Source organism: Ammospiza caudacuta, chromosome 1 (genome assembly GCF_027887145.1).
Source record: "Ammospiza caudacuta isolate bAmmCau1 chromosome 1, bAmmCau1.pri, whole genome shotgun sequence".
In the NCBI taxonomy this organism is placed as follows: domain Eukaryota; kingdom Metazoa; phylum Chordata; class Aves; order Passeriformes; family Passerellidae; genus Ammospiza; species Ammospiza caudacuta.
Window position 1 is genome coordinate 32,364,403 of NC_080593.1, and position 13,561 is coordinate 32,377,963.

The window sequence follows — 13,561 nt, forward strand, 5'->3', positions numbered from 1 at the left end:
TCTGTCTCTGGTATCTGCTCCTAATCCCACAGAGAGGTGCATAAAAGACTTTCTAAGGGAGCCCAGGCGCAAACTACTGTCTTGCCCCTCATGTCAATACCTGCTCTACTCCACAAACATCCACTTTCTTTGTCTCTAAAATGCTTTAATGGATTCACATCACTACACTCAAAGCAATTGTTTGCAATTTAAATTTTCATGCTGGCATTTCAAACTTGAAGGCTGGTGTGTGGACCTTAAAGCCTGTCTATTTTTTCCAGCCATAATAGTTAGTCTAGTAAAACAGATCCCCTCTTAGTACAAATCCTGCCTTGTCTTTGTCCTTAGATCCTGACAGCCACAGTGACATTACCAAGAGAAAAGAGATTTAGAACAATTAGATTAAATGGATGTGTACAATTAAAGTGCTAAAATGATTGAACATGGAACTGCAATTGCATTTTTTTTTCTATCTTAAATCGAGGAAAGCGAGGCTCATTAAAACAGTGGATACTGTAGGAAAAAAAGTAGAATATACTTGGGAGCATACTACTTGTTCAAGAAATCAAGTGCAGAGCCAATATGATTTAGTCTAAATGGCTGCTTAAATTTAGGTTGTTTCATTTACATGTGTAAGTAATTATAATTAATTTAAAAACATTGCTCTACTTTCTAGAAGTCACATTACTAATGCAAATAACCTTCTGCTTTTGAAACTTCCAGTGCAATGAAGATTTACAAATAAAAAAAAAGAAAGGATGTGACTTGATAAATATTTTACACACAGAAACGTGACATATTTACAGTGGTACATATGCAGAGGCGCTCTTTGTTCTGACAAGCAACACATTCTGCTCTTCCTGAGAGAAGTCCAGGGGCAGTGCATGATCTCCAGAGGCCTCAGCACAGAGCAGAGTTCTGCATGGCTCTGTACAGGAGAGATCTGTATCACTGCCTTTCAGACCATACTTGGTCTCTTCCACTCTCCTACCAGAGCCCAGAGAAATGGAATGAAGGCAACTTAGCAGGAGGCCAAGGCAAGTGCTCCCCAGAGAGGTGTTTCAGAGATATCAGAGGCAAGGGTCCTGTATCATTGTCCTCATGTATGTAGTTTTTCTAAAACTTTTATTTTATCTCTTATTTAAGTCAGCTCTTCCTTGCATATCTGAGTCCCTGTGAACAGTCACTGTCCTTGTTTCTGTGTGTGTCAAAGCCTCAGACAAACAAGTGATGTTTCCATATGTGTGGTTCTAGCTGGGGGGGCAGACTTTGCTCTGGACAGTGTCAGACAGGTTTGTAAGTCTCTAGTGGCCCTCTGGTCCCAGCTGTTGGTGCTCAAACGTATCTCCAAGGCAGGAGATCACAGTCCTTCTCTGTATTACAGATTGGTATTTTTGGAGTCCTGCCCACCTGTGGTGTTAAGGGCATGAAGGAGGGATAAGGCTTCAACCCACCCGGCTCAATTTCTCCTTCCCCAGTATTTGGGTCATCAGCAGACACAGTAAACTTGCAGATACTGTAACTCAACATGGATGCCATTTGGATGGAATCGAAAAAATCACAACAGAAATACAGATCCCAGGTGGACCCTCCTTTAAACACACTCATACTCTGTAGCAACCAGTAGCTTTTCAAGCAAATAATCTCTGTTCCCCAATATGCTCCTTATTCATGGCTCATTTCCTCACTTTGTTGTTCAATATGAGCAGCTGCAAAAAAAACCTGATGAAAGACAACTAAAGAAGGTTTATTTCTACTTTGTTGTTTTGGCTTTTTAATTAAATTATTCCAGAATAAGGTATGGCTTGTTTGGAGCCACCTTTGTAAGACTTTCTGTTCTGACATCTACTTAAAATCCCAGAATAATTTATTTTGTTTTAAGGGGATAAGATCTCCATGCTTTGTTCTTATTTAAAACTCTGGAAAGACACATTTAAGTGTTTGTTTTTTTAATACCAGCGTATCTAAGGTTTCAGGTCACAAAGAATTTTCTCCACCAACATTTCCTCCATGTTTGATTTCAGCATGAAAAAATATTAATCAGAAAGAAAAGGTAATTCACCAGTATACAGCATTTGTGCAAAATGGTTTTGACAGTGTCTGAAAGATATAAAGATGTGTCTTACCTCCCAGGTCTGAGACAGCCGGCTGACAGATGCAGTGTTGAGACCCATAACAATTGCAAAGAATGAATTCAGATTTCTTTGGGCTTTACAGCTGAGGAATGAAAATATGATTTTTTTGTACTCAGAATCAGCAAGAAATGGAATGCACACGTATCCTAGGTTACTGAGTCTCATTTCAACCCTCAGCACTAACATACAATCATCTTCCACATAATGAACTCATTAAATGTCCTCTCATAACCACCTGCAGTCTAGGTGATGGGGTCTCTGAGAAGTTTTTTAGAAAATGTTCTACTGTCTCATCAACCCTGTTGTTGGCAGGTTAATTTTTTTTCCCTTTGCTGTCAAAAGTAATTTTCCCTTTTCAATGTTCAAGTTACTCCCAGCTGTCCTTTACCATACAGAATAACTCCTTGACCTCTATTCTGTTGTATAATAAATATTTTCATCTTCTTTTTCATCTTTTCTGTAAATTGTACAACATAGGTTCCTCCAATTTCTCTTTGTAGTTGTGGCCTGCAATTTGCTTTTCCATATTGAAATCATCGTTCGTTGAATTCTTTGTAATTTATTTTAACTCATATTTAACTCTTATTTCCTTCACTACTTTCTCATGTAGTGAGACAGTGGGGAGGGAAGAAGAAATATAATTACTGTTCTACGTTCTTATGCAAGCATAAAACAAACAGCAAATTATTTATTTGGAACAGCATCACATTTTGTCCTTTCTTTTAATTTGTCATCTTTTATCACCCAAGGACCTCTGTCACAGTGCTGTTCTTTACAATCATGCATTTATTTCTTCAGCTCAGTATTAGCATTCTGTAGCTGAATTATTTGGCATCTATCTAAATTAAATCTTATCCTACTGTTGTTTGCACATGCCACTAGACTCCTTAGATAATTCTTTTTTTTTCCTATCTATCCTCCAGTGCATTTGCAATCCCTCATCATTTTTATTGTCTGAAAATCTGGTTAGTGTTCAATTTACATATGCCTATAAAGCAGTTGTAGCTAGTACTGGTTCCAGTACAGGTCCCAGTTTGCTCAATTCCTCTATTTTTTGACATTTTACTGTATACAATCAGACCATGCTTATTTCTAGTTCATTAGGAAACTTGAAATCCTGAAATACTGAGTCCTTTTAAAACAAAAATATTGCCCTGTGTCTTGCAGATTTTTGGAGACCATACAAATATATGGGTGCATTTGTGTGTGAGAGTGCAAATACTCTTTTAAGACAATTTAAAGTTCCACTGGCTTCACTGGGATTTATCATCCGTACATGCCAAGGCCTTAGCCTGGAAAATGGCCAGAAGTTGTTAAAAGTTTTATAAAGCCTGCCCTTATCACTGTGTACTATCTTGAGACAGTGTATTTCTCACTTCACTTCAGCTGTCTTCGAGTTAATCCTAACTTTGTTGCTTAGATTCTCTTTATCATGAAAGCCAGGCAGCTCCCAAAGGCAACTCATTTCAAACCAAGGAAGGTGTCCAATGCAGCCTGTATGAACTGTCTGCTGGGTGCACCAACTCCTGACAGCCAGCTGTGCAGAGAAGGGATGTCTCTCACAGCCAGCCGCTGCTTGCTTGGGGAGCAACAAGGCTGCTCTTGTAATCTTTTTGTTCTAACCTTACATTGACTTGTTTCTTTAACTCCCCAGGATATTTTTTTTTCTAAAAACATGCTAATTAATTTTGTTTATTGAACCACTTGTCTTCTCTTTTAGACTACTCATCAAAAGAAGCAAATGGATCTGTTTTCCAAACACTCTGTCTCCCTTTTATGTATTGACACACTTGCGTAAAATGCGTTCCTCAACAGCAAAGCACACAGATGATGAACATGAAATCTTAGCCCTGGTGGTCTCCTGACCAGACAAAGATTCCTGGCTGGACCAGTGAGCAGAGAAGAGGGAGCGGCCAGAGCTGTCCATAGTTCCCTCCCTCTCTGCCTTAGTCATAAACAGAACCTCCAGCAGGAGGGCTGCTTGGCTTGTCTCATGATGTGTTTAGCACACCATCCTTCCACCCTAATTGTTCCTCTCTCATCAACTCTTCCAGAACTGATGAGATACAGTGGGGTGTTCATTTAGAAAGCAGTTTTTATGACAAAAAAATCCTGTGAAAACTACACATTCTCTTATTTTATCACCTACATTCTCCAGTGGTGGGTGCTTCTGCAATACACGGGGAGAGCCTGTCTACTGTTTACTGACAATTGTATTTGGTCTCCATAACTTTGGCTTTTCACTTAACAGAATAGGATCCATAAAAATAGAGCAACACTTTAGTCTGGTAACAAATATATTCTTATTCATGTAGGACTGACACAAAACTTTTCCTGGGATGCAAATTAATGCTACAATGGTGCAAGCAAGCCACATGGAACCAACCATTTTTTGATCATTGATAGGGCGAGAAATGAACATATTACTGGATACCACACAACTTGCAAACTAAATCGGATCACATTTATGAGTTACGCTAGATTAGATTAGAAGAATTAATTTCTCTAAAGGCACTGCTTCAGCAGAGAACAGTCCTCTGTAAGTGCCTTGCAAATTAAATCAGCCCAGTTGATGAAGGGAACAATTTATACATTTTCCACAACCATGCATATTCAAATATTGCAGAAGACCAACAAGTGGAGAGAGAGGTGAGAAGGATGATTGCATATATTTAAATTTCTCCATTTCTTTTCCTTGGTTACTAAGACAAAGAGTGATTACAGAGAAAAGAAGGCTCTGTGTATAGTATATATTTGTATGCTACTGCAAGACATAGAATAAATGCCAGTACTACCCAGTAACAGTGAAAGAGCAGACTGTCAAATCTAACATATGAAAAAGCCTACCACTCCAATAAATAAAAGAGTACTCCAGAGAGAATTACAGGGGGCAACAGCTTATTGCAGTTAGATTCCTCTCTAGAGGTAGGACTTTCAAGTTTATAACAGAATGTTTTGGTTTCTCTATCTAGTCGTGAGTGACTGTTTTTCTGCCAAAATAGTTCTGTTGTACAGTCCTCAGGTTATCTCAGCTCAGAAGGAGCTATCTCTGCACCAGCAGGGATGTTGCAGCTGGCACTGCAGACACAGCAGCTAAGCTGCCCAAGGGAGATTTGAGCAGCACACACTCCACCATGCCTAGTTTCGAGCAGGCTCTGCTGTTGTTATCTATGGACTGTTTTATTTAGGAATGCTAACTACACTATCAAAACACAGGATGATGAATTAGTTTTCCTTCCTTGCCTCTCTACCTACTTCTTGCCAAACAAACCATGTGAACTCAAGGATTTCTGTTGTAACACCAGCAACTTACTGGGCAGCAATCTTGATGAACTTTTTCACAAGCTGCACACGTTTGCAGAGCTGGCTACAGAGGAGTATCTCGGTGGCGACCCAAAGCTGGACCTCGTTGCATCTTTGAAGCAGAAGACTGAGATTCTCAGTGTTTTCAGCACTGCCCTGTCTGCTGAACGTGAAGTATATCAGCTCTTGCTGGAAGACATTGACAACATCAGTAGGGATATAGAAACAATTTAAATATAAATGAAATTATTTAAAACTATGTTTTTGAAACAAGGTTTGGTCACAAATGGTTATTTTTTCATTATCCATGAGCAAACCACAAATGGTTCAGGTTTGGCTTAGCAAAATCTAGAGACTTATTACAGAAGGCAGGTGGACTGGAAATCCTGCAATATATGCTCTTCTTGTTAGAATTCCCAAGGTTCCATTTCTGGCTATAGCCAGGTACAAGACATAAACAACCTATTTCTGTATTTCATCACTTCTGTTCCAGTATGAAAAATCAACCATATCAAACCACTGCAGAATTTGAAAAATTTCTATTCAAACTTGTTTCTGTATTAGCCAATTTTTAATCAATAAAGGTGTGGGTTTGATTTCTGTAAAAAAAAAACAAAAACAAAACCCAGACGTGGCCAGTTTCAAATTTAAAGTGCCTAAACTGAATAAAAAACCCAAAATGAAAGAAAAGGAAAGCATCTGGTGAACAGCAAGGCAATTTCACATTCATTTTCTCAGAAAGCCAACATGCTTGTCAGTAAATGATATTTTCAAGAGAGCTTTTCTACTGTTAACTGTGTGTTTTACTCAGCAACCCAAACCAGAACCCATCAAAGTCATTGAAACAACCCAATGGGCCCTGAAGTGCACCATTATCTCATTTAATAAAGCTTGCCCAGTATTCTTCATCTTACTGCAGCCTAACAAGAACAGGGACAGTGATGTGTCCATCAGAATTGCTGAAGCTGTGAATTCTTTTGCCGCTAAAGTGATATGAAAAACACCTATTTGTGGAGTCCCATATTTACTGAAACATTATCAAGTGCATAGGACATTTTGCATATGTAACACATTCACAGAGAAAGTTTTTAGAACATAATCATGGTCTTCTACTCTTCTGAGGCAAATCTCAATAGAACACATCAGGTATACAGGGAACATCTGAGATGCCCAAACACAGAAAAGTTACAAACCTCTGACCATTCTTTTCAGTCTCAAGGACTGAAAAGTAGCTCTTGGACCTGTGACCACGACTGAGAGCTGCCAAATCATGTTGTCATGACAGTGAAGCAAGCAGCCAGGAGTACCAATGCTCCAAAATCCACCACAGCGATGCAGTGCTGCATGACAGTAACATACCTGGAAGTGGATGTGGTGCTTCTTACCTCATGAATTGCATTGAAGAGGCTCCAATCAAAGTTTGTTAGTTCTAAGGCAAGATCCCAGGTGTTAATTCCCAAAATCCTCACAGATCTTTGCTGCAATTCCTCATTTTCAGAAAATGGGCTCTAAATGAACAGACAAGAGCAAAACAAATTCCTCAAGAAATGCCAAAGGTTCTGCAATGAAACAGTTACTGGACTAAGGTACCAAACAGAGCTGAGCAGGTAATCTTCTCTAAGTGCACTCTGAGGGCTTTTTTCCCCACTAATCAAAATGAAGGAGCTATAACCTCTTTAATAAATAGCTTGAAATGGGAAATGGTCAATAGCATCAATGATTTGCTTTGGAGAGTCAGGCTTTCTCCCTCTCTTCTTCTCTCTCTCAACCTTGAATATAAAACACTGGCCAAGCAGAGAGCATAATGAAAATAAAATCTAAATTAAGACACCAGTAAATTTTCTGATATAAAAGAATAATTCTAAAACCACATTGGATTAAGAATAAATGCACATAACTTCCCCTCTAGTCCACTTTTACAAATAACAAAAGTCCATATATTTTATGATTAATCTACCCCAAATGTAATTAACAAAGAGTAAAATGCTGTGAGTTCTGATTCATAAAAGTTACTTAGTATATTACTGTGGAGTGCTGTGGTATTGCTGGCATTCAGGGTAATTTGACATTTCAATTACTAGCTGGGATTTTCAAGTTTTGCATTTCTCTTGGCTTTTTTAACCTCATCAGTCTGAAACTTGGCACATGAACCATCTGCCAAAATGGAAGATTATTCTTACCAGTTAAGCCATTACTTTGGTGCTATATTTCAGACAGCAACAGCAAGTTTTGCAATCCTTATTATGTAACTAATGAAACTAGATTGGCTATCGCCTGTCTACACTGGAAACCTTCCCTTAATATTCACATTTTTAGAGATGACTCAAAAGCCAGAAATAATGGGAATGACAGATTACAATGATAGTGGCATGTCAGCTCTTCAGGGCACATTGATCCCACAAAATGTAAATAGGCATTTCTCATCCCGAGGATGAATGCACAGATCCTAGAGGTACTGACAACATGCACAAGTCAGCTGTGATACAGCCCCTACTCCTTCTGGAAACATCTGCATAATTAGCAGAAAACTACTGGAACACCAAAGTGCCTGACTGTGCCTGCCTCACTGAGGTTTTGGGAAAGCATGGAGGGAGGGAGGTTGCAATCCTGAAGACAGAGGGAAGGAAGGATGAGAGAGATCTGCTGCCACTCCATCTGCTGACCTTCCCAGCGACAGCAAGAGGATGGAGAGACAGACTGACAGAAAGAAAGGAGGACACACCCCCAGTGCTACACACCAGCTGCCACAACACAGGGGTGACACTGATGGGTCTTGTGGAACTTACAAAACATCTATTTCCACATGTAGTAATTCCAGGGAATTTGTTCACCACTTTTTCACCACAGAGGCACAAGGCAGGGTGGGGAGGAAAGAGTCACAAGAGTCCTGAATAATCCTCATCCCATCCATTCTGGTACAAACACAGGTCAGCTTCCCCAGGCTGATGTAGATTGCAAGATTTAAGCTGCACAGAAGCTTTGGTTTATTTAAAATTGATGAACAAATTCCATTACTGTTCAGTCAAATAACTGCTGTTAATGAAAGATTTTTTTTTTTCAAGAAATAGAGCAGCTCAGTAAGCTTTACTAGGGAAGCAAAAAATAAATTCTGCATTGCAAAAGCCCTCTGAGAGAAATACTAAGGTTTTGATTTAGAGTCAGACAAACAAAAAATGGGAAATATACAATACCAATCCTTACCAAAGAATCAGTCAGATCTTTTCGGTACACAAACATACGACTGGATGATTCCAAAGATTTTGAGATGGCCAAATCATTTGGTTGTAGCGCGTGTTTTTCTGTAAAAACAGCAAAAAAACAGAGGGTTCAGAACAGGAGTAAAAGCTGTATATGAGAAATAAAGGTACAATTGTATTTGTGAAGCCACATCAACCTCTTAGAAGGCAACTAAGCATCAAATTCAGTCTCTGTAGGGACCAATCATCTCCACCCTGCTCAGGCATGATAAAGGCAAGATAGCTCTGATGGACTAGAGCACAGAAGCTTCCTGCTTCTGCTTTCAAACTGCATTTCACATAGAACAGAAAGAAACCCTGAAATCATCTGGTCTAGCCTCCAATGCCTTAAAGAGCATTTAATTTCAGCCCAGTGTATCTAGCATAAATGTAGTGAATTTTGTAAGAGCAGAGTGTCTCAGCCTCCAGAGACTGAGCTGTTCTGTGTCACTGGAGACAAAACCAGGGGTGGAGATTAAATCAGTAGCCACAGCCAGTGAGCAGGAAAAGAAGTTTAAAGGATCCCATCACCATGAAATTCACCCCATGGAGCAGAGCTGCATAGTCCTTTGTAACACAGTATTTATAGTAATTCTTCTAGACTTAGAGCAAATAATTTGGGAAATAGCTGAGTAAAAGAGCAGGACACTGGTAGCAAACAGAAGGGACTTTTTTTTTCTCCAGTCCAGAGTTGAGCTGGTTCAGCTCTGTGGAATCTTAAATGAACTAGAGAAAGGTGGGGGGGAAAATTAAGCAAAACTTCAAATACAGCTTAAAAACTGCCTTGCAAAAACTGTCACTTCCTGAGGGCTCCAAGTAATCCTCTGGAGAGCAGATACATGGTAGACCCAAAACTACACCAAGAACACTGACAGCTACCCTGGACTCTGCATTGCCCATGAGGAGTAGAACCAGGAGAAATCTGAGAGCCAAGTATAATTTCAGACAGTTTTCCCTTTTATCCATGCTCACTTATCCACTGATGCACAGATACATTAGCTGAACTATAATTATGTTTTTTCAAGGTAATTTTGAATGAAGAGCTTGCTTATCCATTATTGGACTACAATAAAAACAGGTTCTTCAATGCTCATACTGCTGCCCCTTAAGTCTTTCATCCACTTGAAAGTGATATAGCCTGGATGGCCATGACACTCATGTGTGATGCTCCCAATGGCTGCTCTGTGCCCAGGGTCTCAGCAATGAGAGCAGGGCACCATCTCCCTGACACACACATCAGTGCACTCAAAAATAGGTTTATTTAATTGAGCTTCGCATGGGGGGGGGGGGGGGGGGGGGGAAGTGACCTTCCAGTTCTGAATCAAAAATACAAACAGAACAAGCCAGCACTTGCGTGTATTTCATTTAAGTAGACTGACAAAGTAGTAGCAATGAGTGCTGTAACTTAAAAGACCCATACTTTCTCTTAGGGGGTTAACACCAACTAATGTTATCTGAGAATACTGCCAAGATATTCTACACTCTTAGTCCTTTTGTAGATCCAGCTTCACGGTTCTACGCACTTAGTTAAATTGCTTCCAAAAAACACTACAATGATCAAAACAATCTGACCAAGGAGCTTGAGACCTGCCAAAGATCAAAGAAGATCTTGGGACTTTGGCTGGTCTCTAGTAACACTCCACAATCACTATAGTCTTTCTTAAAAAAGACAATAAGACCTTCTATTTAATGACTAACACTAAAACAATAGGCAAAAGATGTCAGTTGCTGCTTACAAAATATTGCTGAGATTGCTTCCAGTGTCTTAATTGTGCAAATACATGTCTTCCTCCTTTCAGCTCAAGAATATTTGTTACCTATGCCATAAATGAGGAAACAGCCATGCATATAGTATTTGCTATTCCCGTCTCCATTTTCAAGGCAAACCATGCCTCATTGCCTTCAAAATTAATTTAAATTCCAAAATAGGAGATTCATATGTGAAAAAGAAATATAACCTTGCAATTCTGCTGAAGACTGATAGTTCTTTACACTCCCTTCCCAGCCAGGAGATGCTACATCCCACAGTACCCAAGAAAGAGCTGTTGCCATGGAAACAAGTCTCTGGGAAGCAGCTCCTCATTGTTCCCCTGGTCACCCAGCTGTGGGCCCACAGAGGAACAGTTGTATCCTTGCATCAGAAAATGCCAGCCCTCCCTTACCTGATGCCATAAAAGGTGAGTAGTCAGATGAAGGGAAGTTACTCACCACCAGAGAACGAGACTGTCACCAGCGCCAACTCCTCCTCCGGGTACTGGATCTTTTCTGCCACGATCTTCAGAATCTCCTGAGCTGAAGTTGACACTTGAGCTTTCACACTGACATAGGAGTGCTCTGTTATATACACACGGCAGAAAACTGCACAAAGGAACAAAGACATGCTCAGCTGTAGGCAGAGATACCTGAACAGAGCAAAGAACAAACTTGCAGACTGCACCACAGCAATGCCTCAGCTGGCTGGCTGCTGCTGGAAGGGCAGTCACTGCACCCTGACACAAAGGACATGAAACTAAGCAGAAACATCACCATTTTTCCCCTCCCCACTTCCTCTCCCTGAAAAATGAGAGAGGCAGGCAAATGGAAACATAGACTCCCACAGCAATATCTATTTAAGATCTCCTACCCTGAGGATTTGTCACAGACAACTTCCTTCACTGCCTATCTTCTGTAAAACTCAGCGGTTGCCATTTTTTCTCCCTTCATTTTAGGTTCAGATAAATCAGTATACTTCATGTCTGCTGCAGAAATTATTTTGGACCTCCATTTCTACCTGTAACAGGAAGCTTTGCAAGAACATTGCTCCCAGGTTTTCAACCACTCCTGATAGTTTATCTGTCTAGACATCTAAACAACTTGCCAGAGTATTGCAGCACCAGCAGAGACTGCCCAAACTGCCATACAATCAGTTCTGACAACTCATTTCCTGAATCACAAGCAGCACATATAAATGGGACTGGTTTGGAGAAACTCACTGGGCTCACTACTTCCACGGAGGACCATGAGTTGGTTCAGCTCTGGGAATGCTGTGGTCAGCTCAGCGATTACTTTTTTCTGCTACAAAAAGGGATGTACACTCTTTCTGCCTGCCAGAATTTTAGGTTTACATCTTTTGCAGAGTTTGCCCTAGCTAGTTCTTTGAAATATGGCTGCCACACTTAAGTGGAAGAAACTGAGCTGCAGACTTGCATAAATATTTTGAAAATTACATATGCTAATCAGAATCGTCACAGCTCTTAGTTTCACACTCACTTCAGTGCTCAATTAAACTTTCAATTTCCTTCTCCTCTAGCACTTCTTATTCTAGACAGGCTGCTACCATGCCAACACAGGACAACTTTTCTTCTCAGGAACTGTTATATTTTTTTTTATTATCTTTATTGACAGATGTATGTAGCAATAGCTCTTTGCTTGTCCTACAGATCTTCATGGCTTCAGGGCACTTTCATTAGTGAAGACTATGCCAGAAGCAGTTAAGAACTCTATCCTTGAGAAAAGGGTTTTTTCCTGTTGTAGTAAAGAAAAAATGAGTATGAGAATGAAGGAGGAACTTAGCATTGAGTATTGGGGAAAAAAAGCCATTTGATTTTATAATTCCTTTTTAACCTTTCTCTGTTGACAGAGAGTAAATGAGATGCTCATTCTATGGCAGAATATTTTATCAAAATAGATACACATCATGAAGATGGAGACATCCAACTGCACTTGAAATTACAAGGTAGAAAAATAAATTTTAAAAAATCCGATAGGAATATTTGGACTCCATATGCAAACTGACACACCTTGCTTACACTGACTTTGTTTGAAATGTCCTCTTGGTCATTTGCAAAGGGACAATGACATGATGTCATGTTATAAATGGGCTATTGATTCATCCTTCTTTTAACACTGAACTAAATCAACCCACAGGTCAGATGCTCATGCACAACCACCATAGTGATTCTCCCCCTCACACCCTTCCAACATTCTATCTATGGTATCTCTTGGGATGGACCACATCATCTCTTCCAGGAGCCTGTGCTGCTCCTCTGTCAGAAGGAGGGAATGCCAGAGGGAGGAAGTAGCCATGGGCTGCAAGCTGCCCTGGTAATGATTGCAACCGAGGATAAAACACCTCTGGTCAAGCGGCACAGTGCAGCTGGACAGACCCATCCTCCACAAGCACCATCAGCCAGACAGCAATCCACCACACATGTTAGATGTCCATCCTCTGCATCTGTCTCTCCCTTCCCCAACTTCACTCTGGCTATTTCATTCCTTCAATCCCATCATAATCCGTGGGTTCTGCTCTCAAGCAGTGAGACAAAAGCAATTTAACTCAGTCAGGACTGGCCTTGCTGGGTCCTGTCCTGGCGGCTGTCCTACCACAGTCACACAGTCTGTCCCCTCCCTTGCACCAGGACCCTTTCCTTTCCAGTCACCCACAAGCTGGGTCCAGCTTCAAAAACATAATGAGTATGGGGGTTCACATCCACAAATAACATTTTTAGAAGAAGGCTTGGTATCATAAACCTCAAAACCCCCTACATTTGAAGCACAAAAAGAGGATTATGTATCAGCAGCACACATTGTGCAAGTCTTTTGACTTGGCATAGAACAAGCTCAGTTTTTATTCTGTCACAAATGAGCACTAAAAATACACTGACTTCAAGTGAACTTCTGGAGTTTTGTTCCCAGTGAGAAATGAAGATCTACTGTCAAAGAGCCAGGTAGGAGGTCCTTCTGCCGTTCCCTGCTTGTGTACACAGTGTTCTCCTCTCTGCCTCCTTCCTGGCTCAGGCATTGCAGGAGGGTGGCAGCCTCACTGCCTTACAGTACCAATGGTGAGGGAGGGAATTGCCTTTGGAAATGGCTGGCATTAAAGTGAAGTGGCACCTCACACTCCACACAGAGATGTTTTTGAGCAGAGAA

The 13,561-nt window shown here is 40.5% G+C and overlaps 1 protein-coding gene across 1 annotated transcript in view; it reads right to left on the reverse strand.

The window, feature by feature from the left end:
- Window positions 1-13,561, reverse strand: part of RAPGEF5 (Rap guanine nucleotide exchange factor 5) — a 155,937-nt gene that overhangs the window by 16,996 nt on the left and 125,380 nt on the right. Inside the window, exons 17-21 of the mRNA XM_058801400.1 lie at window positions 10,862-11,011; window positions 8,619-8,716; window positions 6,803-6,925; window positions 5,428-5,606; window positions 2,106-2,196 (exon numbers count right to left, since the gene is read on the reverse strand). Coding sequence (XP_058657383.1) covers window positions 2,106-2,196; window positions 5,428-5,606; window positions 6,803-6,925; window positions 8,619-8,716; window positions 10,862-11,011 — 641 coding nt within the window. The remainder of the gene's footprint in view (window positions 1-2,105; window positions 2,197-5,427; window positions 5,607-6,802; window positions 6,926-8,618; window positions 8,717-10,861; window positions 11,012-13,561) is intronic.